This window comes from Podarcis erhardii, assembly GCF_964252035.2.
Source record: "Podarcis erhardii genome assembly, chromosome: 6".
Taxonomy (NCBI): Eukaryota; Metazoa; Chordata; class Lepidosauria; order Squamata; family Lacertidae; genus Podarcis; species Podarcis erhardii.
The window spans coordinates 39711069-39725745 of NC_138510.1; the positions used below are offsets into that span (position 1 = coordinate 39711069).

The 14677-nt window shown below is 41.2% G+C and overlaps 1 protein-coding gene across 2 annotated transcripts in view; it reads left to right on the forward strand.

Annotated features, from left to right (window-relative positions):
- PLXNA2 (plexin A2) overlaps positions 1 to 14677 on the forward strand; it is a 418876-nt gene that overhangs the window by 399149 nt on the left and 5050 nt on the right. Inside the window, exons 28-31 of one of the 2 annotated variants that reach the window (XM_081864876.1) lie at positions 2481 to 2692; positions 3747 to 3916; positions 11930 to 12142; positions 12741 to 12891. In XM_081864876.1, the coding sequence (XP_081721002.1) occupies positions 2481 to 2692; positions 3747 to 3916; positions 11930 to 12142; positions 12741 to 12891 (746 nt within the window). The remainder of the gene's footprint in view (positions 1 to 2480; positions 2693 to 3746; positions 3917 to 11929; positions 12143 to 12740; positions 12892 to 14677) is intronic. The other variant, XM_081864877.1, reaches the window with a different exon arrangement.

Sequence of the window (14677 nt, forward strand, 5' to 3'; positions counted from 1 at the left end):
AGATGTTATCCTTTTGATGTGTGCACCAAAACTTGTGCAATTCAGCATTCCTGACCCTGCTGTCCTCTGGATGTTCTGAGCATCATCCCTGGCCATTTGCCATGGCCATGGGTTGGGCTGCTGGGAGATGTGGTCAAAAACATCTAGAAGGCACCAGGGTGGTACTGTACACCTAAAATGTAATTTGTGACTAGACGCAGCTGTTTGGGAAATGGCTGTGTCTATTATTCTCATGTTTTGGTTTGGGGAAGAAATCAGTGGGTAATTTTGACTCAGCCCTAAAGTGGAAACTTGTGTATCCTCAAAGAGCTGTATTGATTATAGTTTGCTCTCAAGTGTGCACTCAGTCATTAACCCAGATATGCTGCTGTTTTGTTTGCAAGATACCAAAGAACTACATTTTGCAGTAAAATGAGCTGCATGCCTATCCATTTTTAGAAAAGTTGAAGAAATTATAATTTGTTATTGGTTATCTTTTTCTTGCAAGATAATTATAATTTGGGCTTTATTATATTGTTTTGTTACTTGGTATCATTTATTCTCCTAATTTCTGTATGGTAATTATAAAAGGAATGTTGGGAGGGAATCAAGTCCTGATTGTGGAGGGCACAATTGTTTTATCAAAGAATCAAACTGGGATTAAAATTAAATAACAAATTTGAGAATTTGGACTTATTTATTTTTGCCATCTGTTTCTGGCAAAAGTTTGTGTTGAATGAAATAATTGCTGTACATTTTCCTGTAACAAAAAGGCTAAGATGTTTTGCTGAAGTTACAGGTGAAATGGATTTTCAGCTCTTTCATTCTGCTGGCTGGTTTGTGAGGAAAAGGTATAAGTACTGTCCACCTCTATTCACCAAAATTTCAAAATATTTATTTCAAAACACCAAATGAAAACTATGAAGGGAATACTTTATAGAGACAGCACCATTACAACTATCTGCAACAACTTATCTCTGCTTGCAATTAACTGGGTCTGCATCCACACTATACCTGTAAGGCACATTATTTCCCTCAAAGAATTCTGGGCCCTGTAGTTTACCCTCCACAGAGTTACAATTCCCAGAAACCCTTAACAGTGCCCAGAGTTCTTTGAGGGGGGAATGCTTTGAATATGCTTTAAATTTATGGTGTGTAAATGTAAAAGGTAGGTAAAGGACCCCTGGATGGTTAAGTCCAACTATGGGGTTGCGGTGCTCATCTCGCTTTCAGGCTGAGGGAGCCGGCATTTGTCCACAGACAGCTTTCCGGGTCATGTGGCCAGCATGACTAAACCACTTCTGGCGCAACAGAACACTGCGATGGAAACCAGAGCGCACGGAAATGCCGTTTACCTTCCTGCCACAGTGGTACCTATTTATCTACTTGCACTGGCGTGCTTTCGAACTGCCAGGTTGGCAGGAGCTGGGACAGAGCAACAGGAGCTCACTCCATTGTGGAGATTGAACCGCCGACCTTCCAATCGGCAAGCCCAAGAGGCTCAGTGGTTTAGACCACAGTATAAAGCCCTTTTGAGAGTTCTTCTGGGCAAGGACCCCTGATTTGGAGGATAGAACTCAAGCTGTATTCAAGCAAAATCAATATCGAACTATTCAGAGTCAGAAGTTGCCATTAAAGCATTTGCACACTAAGTCTCCACAGTTGTTGCTAATATTGATATTGATATCTCTGATTGCGCAGATGGCATGCAAATGAAGCCCTATTTACTCTCTCTGCATTTGCATTATGTATTGGTGCAAAGCTAGATCTAAAAATAGAATGATTCAGTGCTCTCACCCCTTAATTACATCCACAGGAATATTCATATTTATCTGAGCATTAATCAAGAGTGAAGCTTCAGAAAATTTTGTAATGATTCACTCACTCGCCTCCTAATTTATGGGGATCCCTTTAATCCTACTGTCACCCAGAAGGGAAGAACAGCAAATTAAGAAACTAGCCTGAGCTGGTCATAGCAAAACAAGGATTTGCTTAAAAACAAGGCATAAGAAATATCAAACAGATGGACAGTGGCTAGTCTAGCTTTCATCTACTGCCAAAACAAAACAAAACCCTGTTCCAATCCCCTGGTGAATAATAGTAGACTCCTCACATGGCATGGGCAGATACTGCACAATTTGTCATCTTACCTTAAGCGTCTACTGTGTGTTGTAGCTATAGTAGCCAAGATTACTTAGGTTTAGAAGGTTTTGTTTTCAGTTCTAACTGGATGGCCACCGTGTTTCACCTAATCAGTTCTTTTATCCAAGGTCAAGTGTGGTTGCACATAATGGTGCCCATATCCATCATAAAGTACAGAAAATATCTGGCGCATTTTGCAATAGAATGGCAGACTGTTTGTGAAAGACTGTGGCTTGATAGTGTGTTCACATTTTCACTGCTCTTTAAATAAGCCACTAAATTTGCCTTCACTGTTAGAAATTATGGACGAAGTAAGACAGAGATATAACCAAGCCTGTTTTCCTTTTGTGCATCACCAGCTTCTTTTTCCTCCTGCCCAGATTCCACATTTCGGTACACAGGCAGCCCAGACAGTCTCCGTTCCAGGGCTCCCATGATTACCCCAGACCTAGAGAGTGGGGTGAAAGTCTGGCACTTAGTCAAGAACCATGACCACGGTGACCAGAAGGAAGGTGATCGGGGCAGTAAGATGGTGTCAGAGATCTACCTGACAAGGCTGCTTGCTACAAAGGTAATATCAATTTCTGTTGCAAAGCCCCCAAAGCACCGTCCATGCAAAACTGTGGTATATTAACCAATAATGTTAACAAAGAAACATCAAAATCTGTTTGGGAAGCAGCATATTAACTGGCCACCTGTAGAGCTTTGTGAAAATGAGACCATTGTTCTCATTATGCTTTTGGGTTACTGATGAACAGGTGAAAAAGCAACCATCTTGCACCTTAAAGCTTCTTGCACCTTAAATGTCACCCCAGGGTCCCATATTTTATTAATACTTGACTGGCTGGTCCAGCACCATAGTTTTGATCCTGTATCTCTTTTTCATCAGTGCATGAAGGAATCGTAAGACACAAGTGAGTTAATATTATTATTCTTTCCCTGAAGATACACTTGTTTGCTCAAGCATTTGCTAGGTATTAAAACTGACGCTTGTGATGATTTACTATTTTAGTGGTTGTTGAGGTTGTGGGGTTTTCCAGACATCCTTTATACTGCACCCTGACAATGATTTGCGTTCTTCATGCTATCGGGGCAATCGCACGTGATCTCACTTCCAATACTTTTTGCAAAAGTTTTGGAATGATCACACTGCTTCATTTCCAATCAGTGTCTATCCTGTAACTTCATGCTGAAAACCTGTAACTTTTTATATTGCATATATTCTGGTTTGCTTTTATCCTGCTTTTGTTGCAGACAGCAATGGGGAAGCACCTATAATGCCAAACCACATATAATGCACCATTATTGTATCAATAACATGCTGTAGAATACACCTGCAATTAAACACCAGTCTGGATAATATATATAATTTTTCGTGCTGTCTTTTAATATTTTTATTTGCCACATTCTGGGATTGTTTGTAACAATGAAGCCTGAGTGACACATATATTTTAAATAACTATCAGTTAATAATAACAAGTGCAGCTTTACAGTCTGTAAATGAGTCTGTGAAATTACTGAGGCTGGTTCAGCTCAGCCCTGCCTATCATAATACTGTCCTGCAACTGCCTCTGCTGATGATTTGTGGCCAAATACCCTCACACTCTGGTCTCTGCTCCCATCAGGGTACGCTGCAAAAGTTTGTGGATGACTTGTTCGAGACCTTGTTCAGCACTGTGCACCGAGGCAGCGCTCTCCCACTGGCCATCAAATATATGTTTGATTTCTTGGATGAGCAAGCGGATAAGCACGGCATCCACGACACTGACGTGAGGCACACATGGAAGAGCAACTGGTGAGAGGGGTCAAAGTTTATGAGTGTGACAAAAATTGCAGAGATACAGGAATGTGTAAGCCCTTGTGGTCAGAGCAGGGTTTGTCTCATTCAGTTGGAGGCCTCCTGAGCCTATCACAGAACTGTCTAGAGCATGTCCAGCTTGCTTTCTGAAGGCAAACACAGTTTCTGATTCTCCATATTGCTCTAAAAGTAGACGGAGCCATTTTTTTACTTGTGAACTAGCATGTTTTGTTGCATTTCGTGGGGCCTTAGGCATACATTTTTCACAAGGAGAAATCCTTCTGCCAGCAGATCTATTTAGCTGGATACCGACCATTGATTTGAGATGCCTGAAACATCCATGTAGGTTTAACAGTGTAGCTCTGCTCCTGACTCAGCCATTTCATGCTGCTTTGCTACCCTCCCTGAGTCCTGTTCATTCCTATAATCCATCATGCATATGTGTAAGCTCAGTCCTGATTTGAGTCACCGATGCTCTAGCCCAGCCAATGACCCAACAAAAGAGTTCCAATGACCCAACAAAAGCTATGCCAGCACAGCCCCAACGGTGCCTTGCAGAAGCTTACATGGTGCCACAGAAGAGGTCTATATAGCAGAGTCTTCCACAAAGCAGTCCCCTTCCTCCTTAATTTAAAATCATAATCTCTTACTAGGGCTGCCATATGTCTGGGTTTTCCTGGACACATCTGGGAATTCGGCTGAAAAATGGTGTCCAGGTGGATTTTCAGCAAATCAGAAAAATGTCTGGGAAAACCCAGATATATGGCAAGATGGGTTAATATATATTTATTTTTAAAATCCTTTAAAAATTCAGGTGTGAAGCAGGGCCAGTGAGGGGTGTGGTCTGGGGACAGTTCTGAAGACCAGATAGAAAGGCCCAGAGGCCCCTGGCCTGAGGCCTGCCCCCCTCCCCCACTCTAGGAGAAGCAGGTAATATATGTGAGCAAGAGGAGTGAAATGAGGGAAAAAAGGAAATGGAAAGGACTTTGTATCACAGCAAATAGCCACCAGGGAAGCTGCAAACCACCTCTGGTATGAGTTGGAGATAATCAAAAGATAAAACCAAGGCAGAATATGCTCTGTTGGATGTAGCTGGGCATTTCTGGGCAAATCTAAACTGTATTGAATTGCCTTGTTCAAATTCATAGTGCAGTGGAGCAGGTCTCAGCCAAGGGAAGGCAAATTCAGAGACTCAGATTAAAGTCCGTTCATTGTCTAAAAGCCTTTCAAGCTTGAAACAAACAAAAGAAATAGTTCTCTTGAAAATTCTTATTTGGTTACTCTTGAAAAAGAAAGTAGATTTCATTGTGCTCAGTTCCATTTCTAACTAGGTACTTATTCTTACTGGAAGTATTTAAGTAGAGTTGCTGATTCTTTCCCTGTTCAGCTCTTTTTTTTCTAATATTTTATGCAGCTTTATAGTTGTAGCACCATCTGCTTCCTTCGGACAACAATACAAATTACGTCCTTGGTGTCTTGTGCAGAATTTACTGTGTTTAAAACTATTTCTCTAGCACAGAATGATCAGATTTGCTTAAAGAGCAGTCACATAAAAACCTGCCAGCCTCCCTATCAGATCAGCACCAAAGCTACCAAAAAGAAATACAATTTCAATTTGTGGTCTGCTGGCCTGTCAGTACTCGCATAGCCACAACCCATATTCTGGTTGATGGCCACACTGGCAGAAACCTAAGCTGATAGTAGCCTAGTTCATCTGAAGCTGTAGTGACCATTTGCTCAACAACCAATATGGAGAAGTAGCTGAATCAGGAATGATTTTCAATGTTTGAAGTAATGAAAATAGACTTCAGAGGCTTTCAGGACTAAAGGTACAATAAAGGACACACTTATTTCTACTCCATCCAGCAGAGGGCCCTGCTTCACCAGATTCACTATTTTGTTCTTGACAATGATAAAACCCTATCACTTCAAAGAAAGCACAAGATTTGCATTAGGAAAGTGTGGAATAATTTGACCTCAATGTCGCTCAGTATATAGCCATTTATTTTCAGGACAGAGGCTTGGAATTGATTCCTACCTGTCTCTCTTTAATTATTCCAGCCTTATTAATTATTCCATTACTTGATAGTGTTATCACATCTAGAGCTGATTGAGTGATGCTCTCTCAGTCAGCAGAGCCAGAAACACAATCCATGTTTGCTGAATTTGCAGAGAGGCGCCTAAAGGGCAAAGACAGCGTTCTCCACTTTATCACTGAGAAGAGGTGACAGGTTTTGGAAAAGGCTGGACAGGAGCTGAGGAGGGGAAGCCAACATGAAGTCACCCTAAAAGTGCAGTTGTAGCTAAGACCAGGGAAGGACCGGAGCTCAGTGGAAGAGCATCTGCTTTGCATGCAGGAGGTCTCAGGTTCAATCTCCAGGTAGGGTTAGGGGAGATCTGTATCTGAGATCGCAGAGAGCCACTGCCAGTCAGTGTAGAGTAGACTATAGACAGAACTCAACTATATGGACCAAAGGTCTGAATCCATATAAGGCAGCTTCTTACGTTCCTAAGACTCTGCCAAATGTTCATGAATTTCATAAGTCTCATTTTAAACCCTTATCACACCCCTGTACTTGTGGTAGGGTGGGGCAGGCTGTAACTATTTTGTAAATAAATTTTTATTGGTTTCCATAGATGCATTGCAAGATCTAAGTAGACAAACTAAACATTAGCATAACAATTACTTGGTTGCTGGTGAGATCCCAAGGGGGAAGCTTGTTATTATTAACATGCATGTTTGAGAGCTTCCCCACTCTGCAGTTTGTCTGTCCAAACCCCCAAAACCTTAAAAATGAACTTTTAGGAGATGAAAGAAAAGTCTCAAAGGGGCTATTGGAAGTAGAACAAAAAAAACCTGAAAGGATAGTTGTTACAGTGGTGCCCCGCAAGACGAATGCCTCGCAAGACGAAAAACTCGCTAGACGAAAGGGTTTTCCGTTTTTCGAGGTGCTTCGCAAGATGAATTTCCCTATGGGCTTGCTTCGCAAGATGAAACCACTAATAGCTGCTAAGCCGCTAAGCCGCTAATAGCCGTGCTTCGCAAGACGAAAAAACCGCAAGACGAAGCAACTCGCGGAACGAATTAATTTCGTCTTGCGAGGCACCACTGTACTTACCTTAGTTGTAACAACTACTTAGTTCAGTGGTTTCCAAACCCTTTTATTGCACACGAACCACTTGAAAATTGCTGAGGGTCTTGGAGGGCCACTTAATAATTTTTTCTGCCTTTTGTAGCAATTGTAATGTGCAATCGTATTTTTACAGACGCACTACAGATCACCTGAATGTGGTCCATGGACCAGTTAGGGAACTCCCGACTTAGTTTGAGCATCTAACAGATGTGACTGGTCAAGTACCCACTTCCCAAGTGTGTTTGATGAGTTTCACCCAAAATCTTGCTTACGAGATAGGGTGTCTGAGAGGAGGTCATGCTTCAATCAAGTACAACTGATTCAAGCAGCAGTTTATTCCACACTTTCAGAACAATTGCTGCTTTTACATCTTTCTCTTGGATTTTATTTTAGGATTAAGAATTCCCTGTGTTAGAAATTTACCATTGGAAGGAGAATAAAAGCTCATACGTATACCAAGCATGAACCCCCAGACAATGTGTGTGTGTTGTGTGTGTGTTCTTCAATCCCTTGTGGTTTGAAAAGCCTCTAATCATCCTGTCTGCCAAAGCCAGATTCCCTGCTAAGGCAGTAGGGAGCTAAAAACAATTTAACAGAAGCTTTAGAGGAATGAGTTATTAGGATAAAATGTTGGAATCTGGAATAAAATGACACATCTTAATGCTACCAAGTGGTGCTGATGAGTAGAGATTTCCACCCCCTGTGGCTGCCAGACCCCATGAGCCTTTAGTACGGAGAGATCCTCAACCGTAGCTGATCTCTGCATACAGCAGCTGGGGGGGGGGGGAATCTTGAAAGGAGAGACAGACACTCCTGTGTCCAAATTCCAACCGGCATCCAAATCTTCCCCTTTCAACTGTGATCATGCAAACACACAAAGCTGCCTTACACTAAGTCAGATCATTGGTCCATTTAGCTCAGCAAAAGTGTCCACTCCCTCCCTGCCATCTGAGATATTTTAACTGGAAATACCAAGGATCGAACCTAGGGATAGATTAATCTCTTTCCAGCTCATGTCATTTTTGCATCTTTTTTAACCATACAGTAGTCCCATTCCATCTCTGCATTAATCTGTGAATACATGTCTTAATTGTCTCAAAATGCATCTTGAAATACATATTTCAATATCTATTTAATTGTGCAATTTCTCTTAAAACACATTGTTTTGATTTATCTCAAAATTTTATTTTGGTTTTAAAAAAACAAAAAACTTATTTTGGTATGCTCAAACTGCTAAGAACTGTCGCACAACATTTGGAGAAGTGTACAGTGTATTGCATAGCTAGGTTCCAATCCACACATTAGTCCAAGAGGTCATTTGGTCAGGGCAATTTGGTACAGCAATTTGTGAAGACAGAATTCTTCAAATCATCTTAGTTGGGCCTTGGATTTTCTACATGCAAAGTTGGTATCCTGCAATTGACTTGTTGCCCTTTCCCAAGCACTCAGATCCTGCCACAGCTGGACTCAGGAAAAGGAAAGCAAGAACTTAATATTTATTTCATGGTTTTAATTTGTATGCCTGCCAGATTGCAGAGACTTGCAGGAAGCATTTCTGGAGTGGGCAAGTTCCCCTTTTTGACCTGCTTTTTGGCAGCTGCTGAATGATAAATTGAGGGGGTTTTTTCCGATCCTCGCTGCCACCACACTGCCAGCAGCAACTTGCTTATGTGAGACAGAACTTGCCTCTTTCCAAATCTATCTAGTCCTTCCTAGTATCACCCCCCCCCCAGTACATCTGCTACATTTGGAGCTGGCTAGTAATTACTGAAATCAAATAAATGTGCAGATTGAATTTAATGCAGAGGGTATCATAAGTGATCTAGAAAGAAAAGCATGTTGTCCCAGGCCTTCCAAGAAAAAAAACTTAAGATGCCTTGCACCTTTTCTATGGGATTCCCTTATGCCTCTTTTGGATTCGTTCATTCCCACAGCACATATACAGCCTGGCAAATAGTGCTATCAGCCAGGAGGAAGCAGTGCTGTTTTTACAAATGGGGAATCAAACTCACTGAGATTTAGGACCATGCCCGGCATTAGCAGCAGATTTTGGCAGTTGACCCAAGCTGCCCAGACTATTTAGTGCTAGAGCACCATCTTTTTTCTTTCCTGGGTATTGTCGCTCCACTGAAGGAGGGGTTACTCTTATCCCCTGATTGTCCTGAAGAAAGAAATATTTAAGCATTATAGTGTTTTGTAGATTGAGGTGTTTTACTGGTGCTGTGAAGGTCAGTCAGGAGAAGTGTTGAGTGAAGTAACTGAAAGTTACTGAAAGAACAAGGTTGGCAATTTGTTGGGAATTACACTCTTTTGCAGACTGGGAAATGCTTATTGGACAGAATCCAAGTTGGAACAGCAGAGAAACAATCTAGCTTAGCATTGGGTGCACACAGTAGTTCATCTTTATTAAAGCAGGATTCCCTGTCACATGCTCAAAAGCTAGCAGGAAGTGGCAGCTTTGTTTTGATCCTGCCACAGAGGAAAGTAAATCATATATTGCAGATGCCTAGGATTTAGAAGGAAAGCCTCTAACTCGCTGTCCAAGAGGACAGGGCAACAGGCAGTCATCCTCTGCATTTTCTGGCAGGCATCTGGCAAAGCAGTAAGAAAATGGCTAAAAGTGCCCTATGACTTTGTAGTGTGACACTGACGCTGCAAGTCTTGAGCTGCATGAACAATTGGGAGAAAGGGTTCTAGAGATTTGTCAGAAACATGTCTCAGTGTTGCACCTCATCATGAACACAGTCAAAAGAAACTTGCCTGTGGTCATGTTCCACTGCTGACACAATTTAAGGAAAGATGTAAGGAATTAGCCCCTGTGTATTAGTAAAATGCAGTGTGCGGGAGTTTAGCAGCCAGTCAAGTTTCCTCAAGAACGGCAGTGCTGTTTGTGACCTATTCCTGGTTCAGCTCATGTATTTATTTCTTATGTCTTTAACACAACTGATCTATTAACTATAGAACAGAAGCCCAGAGGCAAAATCTCCCTGGACAGGTATTCAGGAGGGAATCAAGCCCACAGTGGGCAGTAATTTCCCCTGGAGATTCATGATCCCACTAGTACATTTTATGATTGTGTTTGTCAAACCGAACTCTTTTTAAAAACTGGAAAATAACACATTTTCAAGCCCAACTATGACCCAAAATTGGGCATATGCTCTTAAGTCTGCATTGATATTATCAGAAGCATGGCAGAATCTAGCCTGTCCCTAAACCTCTCATAGATACTCAGGATCACTACACTTTCCCCCCAACCTTACCTTACCTGCTGACAGGTTTAGGCTTATTCAATTTATACTTCATTTCCCACTTTAAAAAATCTTGAAGTGATTTACAACCCAAGTAAAAAAATAAAAATTGCATAAACATTATTAAAAACAGATTTCACAGCACAATAGCATATAATTGCAGCCTAAATCTCCAGGAAAACATAAACATCTCTGCCTGACATCTGAAATGATGACAAGTTTGGCACCAGGGGAATTCCCTGGGGAAAGCATTTCTTGTGGTCTGCCAGAGGGAAAGAAGCAACTCAGTTTTCCCTCCTGGCATAGAAACATAGGAAATAGCCCAATCTATTCTGACTTGAAGTGACTCTCCAAGATCTGAGGCCATCCCTTGCTTAAGATTGAATCTGAGAGACTGAATACTGAGCTAAATTAAAAACCCATTCCCTAGAAATACTCAGTGGTTAAGCAGTAGTGGGCAGCATGGTGAAACGAAGATGCTTACCTGACCTCTCAGCAGGTGAGTCACTGCTGCTTACCAAGAGGGGTAAGGCAGCAGAGAGGGTAGCATAGTGCAAACACACTGGCAGGAGCACAGGGTTGGCTCAGCCAGTGCATTTGCACTTCACCACCACCTCACCTCTCCTGGTAAGCAGCAGCAACTCATCTGCCAAGAGATTGGGTGAGCGCCTCTGCCCTACCACACCACCTGCAGCTGTATTCAAGGCAAGAATTATAAGTCACCAAGTTTACCTTCTAAACCAAGGAATTATCAAGTATGGCAATATCACTAATTTTCTCCAGCAATGGATGAAAATAGCTGTTGACATGCTTAGGACCAGCCATTATTCACAAACTTCTGTAAAGAACATTTATGCAATCAAAATGTATTGTTCTCTTTCTGAGGATGGTTACCTGGAGTTTGAAACAGATACTCATTTTTTTAAAAAATAGGAACACAGAGTTTTTGTTTTTTCTCAGAGGATAATGTTGGCCTTTATGAGCAAAAGAGACAAGCAAGTAAATGAACACAACACTGGCTCTCTTCAGATTAATTAAAAATTAAAGAGAAGGGCTGACACTCTCTAAAAAAAAACTTATTGTGAGTTGGCTCTAGGTACATAGGATGAGCCTATTGGCACAATATATGCAACAGGAACCTATTAACATATTAAATGCAAACACATACCCATTTGGAGAGTAGCCATAGAACAGGATTTGCACAGAACTGGCTAGAAGACATAATCACTGTAGTGAGTGTTCAGCACACAAAAAAACAAAAACAGAGTTCAACAAGAAAATCGCTCAAATTTGATTTTGTGTACTTTTCCTAACATCTTACAGGAAAAAGATTTTGAATTTGGCTGCAGTTTAGTTCCCATTGTAATCTGGCTCTTATTCTTTTTCTGTACTGCTTGGAGCCTTTCTTGCTAAACATATACTCTTATTTTTTTGTGGGCATTGCATGCTATTTTGTGAGGGAGGGAGGGAGGGAGGGAGGGAGGGAGGGAGGGAGGGAGGGAGGGAGAAAGAAAGAAAGAAAGAAAGAAAGAAAGAAAGAAAGAAAGAAAGAAAGAAAGAAAATTTTGGTGAGAGAAGATGTGTTATTCTCTTCCTTGAACTTGTAATGTGTGCTTATGTTTCTACAGCCTTCCCCTCCGTTTCTGGGTGAATGTAATTAAAAATCCACAGTTCGTCTTTGACATCCATAAGGGAAGTATCACAGATGCCTGCCTCTCAGTCGTGGCCCAGACCTTTATGGATTCTTGTTCCACCTCAGAGCACCGTCTGGGCAAGGACTCCCCCTCCAACAAGCTGCTCTATGCTAAGGACATACCCAGCTATAAAAGCTGGGTAGAGAGGTAAGTGGGGATCAATGAATGCCTACTATGTCGTGAGCTGCTTCCTCCAAATTTCTCCCAAGTATGCAGTTGCTGTGGTACTTTCACTGAGAACTGCTGCATTGGGTTAGCACAGACAGAAAAGTGTTGTCTTCTTGTGTCATCAAATATCTATTTGCACATACTGGAAGTGTTGTAGTATTAACCACAGTGTCCTCTCCCATTCACGTTCTTGTTTTGCTTCCTAATGTACTTTCCTCTTTTTCTTTCAATTCATTCTAGTGCTGTTTTAGTTTTTGACTGAGCTTTCACTCTTTGATCATCAGTTGTTCTTCTCTCTTCTCAAGCTCCAAAAGTATTTCTACAAGTGGAGTTGCTTGTTTCGTTTTCCATTACTAAGTAATACAGGGTTGTTGTTTTTTTCAGAAATAAGCAGTTGCTAGTTTTTATGTAATGTTCTTAACATGGCATGTAGCAACATATCCATTATTTGAAAAAATGCAACTTACTTTAAGCTTCTTTATATACCCTACAAGACCTATCTGTCTAGCAATATACACATTCCTTTCTGTTTCCAAAGTACACCATTCTCATGTATTCCTTTCCATTTCTTTTGCAGGTATTATGCAGACATTGCAAAACTCCCAGCCATCAGTGACCAAGATATGAATGCCTACCTCGCAGAACAGTCACGCCTGCACTCTATTGATTTCAACATGCTGAGTGCACTCAATGAAATCTATTCCTATGTCAGCAAATACAGTGAGGAGGTGAGGAAACATTTCTTCCTTGGAGGGGCCCAAGGAACTATTTGTCTCTTGAGGCACCTGAGTGTTGTTGCCATAACATGATGGATAAGACACACAAGGCCTATTCAGTTACTATTCAGTGGGGGGGGGGCATAGTGGAATCATGTAGGGGGCACAAAGACATAAATGCTGTCCCTTCAACACCCCCACTACAACCCCACCAGCATCATTCCTGGTCTTTCCATGCTGAGCAGAAAGGGCTTGAGGAAGGATATAAATACATTTGACTGAAGCTCTAAGGAGCCTGCTCACACTTCTATCCTGCAGCACATAGGACTAAGCAGTTGAACCACCTTTGGATTTCACACACACACCAACACCGAAAAGAAAATATTTTGGATTGCAGCCTTAACAAATTACAATATTAAATATTAGTAGTAACATTTCATAAACAGGGCACCACAGCTAAGAAGGCCCTCTCCCTAGTTGCTTTCAACTCAGCTGGTGAAGTCTATGTGCACAGTCAGGCTTGTACCTTGTCCCAAGCCATGAAGGGCTTTAAAGGTTAGCACAAGCATATAGAATGATGCTCAGAAATGAGTCAGGGATCAGTGAAGATAGGGTTGCGCTACGTCCAGAATTTCCCGGACATACTTGGAATACTGCAGTTGGAAGCAGTGTCCAGGGAGAAATCGTAAAAATGTCCAGGAAAATCTGGCAATCTATGTTGGCAGTGTCGTTTTTGCCAACTTTCCTTAATAATAGCTCCAAAATTACTTTTTGAAATATGGGAACTCTAGTGAAGATTCTTAAGAAAAGAAATTGGTCCCGGTCAAAAGCCCTTCAGCTGTATTTGAACAGCAGACACACACACACACCCTTATCCCATATCAAAAGATGTGTTTGAAACACCCGAGTTTTAAAAACAGCTTGCCATTGTGGCATTTTGTCTGTGAAGGTACATGTCCAGTTCTTGAGATTCTGGTCCCATATATCATAAACATATTCTTAGTGTAACTTGGAACCAAAGAACCCAAACCATGCATGCTCCTAGTTTTTATGTATCGCATCCTAATGGTTTAAAAACTAAACCGTTAAACGCCTGGGGAAATAAAATGAATGGTGTCAAAAAGAGAGAAAGGTAAAGGACTCTTCCTGAATTCCATATGCAGAATGCCACAACCAAGAAGTCCCTAATAACAGGCACCAATATAACATGGGCTAGTTTTTAATATTGAAATTTAAAAGCAGTCATCTCTAAATTTCTATAAATGAGCTTGTAAATCCCTGTAGTATTGTAGATTTAAAACATGTGTTATAAAATAGCTTTATTGTGAAATGTGGAGTAAAAACCAAAAAAACACCCTCTGAAGTGCTATTTGAGACCTGTGATAATTTCTAGTTATCTTTGTCAGGTTGCCTCATTTGTGATTCTATCCACTATCTACCATTATCGAAATTTATTTCAAAAAGAATTGAATTAGTGACTACTCTTCATCATTATGTAATTACATCACAGTCGTCAGAGAAAGCAGAGTTGTGGTTTAAATGTTTATTTTTAAAAAGCTGCTTGAAAAGCCAAACTGCTCTCCAAATGCTTTCAAAAAAGCATTCTGACCTACGGTGCTGTCCCACCATCCCTTTCCCCCCAGAAATGAATAGTATGGCACAACTCAAACACAATCTATTTTGCAAAGTGTTGCTGGCAGCATGGGCTCTTCTGATGGATGCATCACTTGAAACCAAGTTCCCACCATCTGTTCAACCCTTTAATTTGCAGTGCAAGAAAAGCCTATTTTGCAATTAC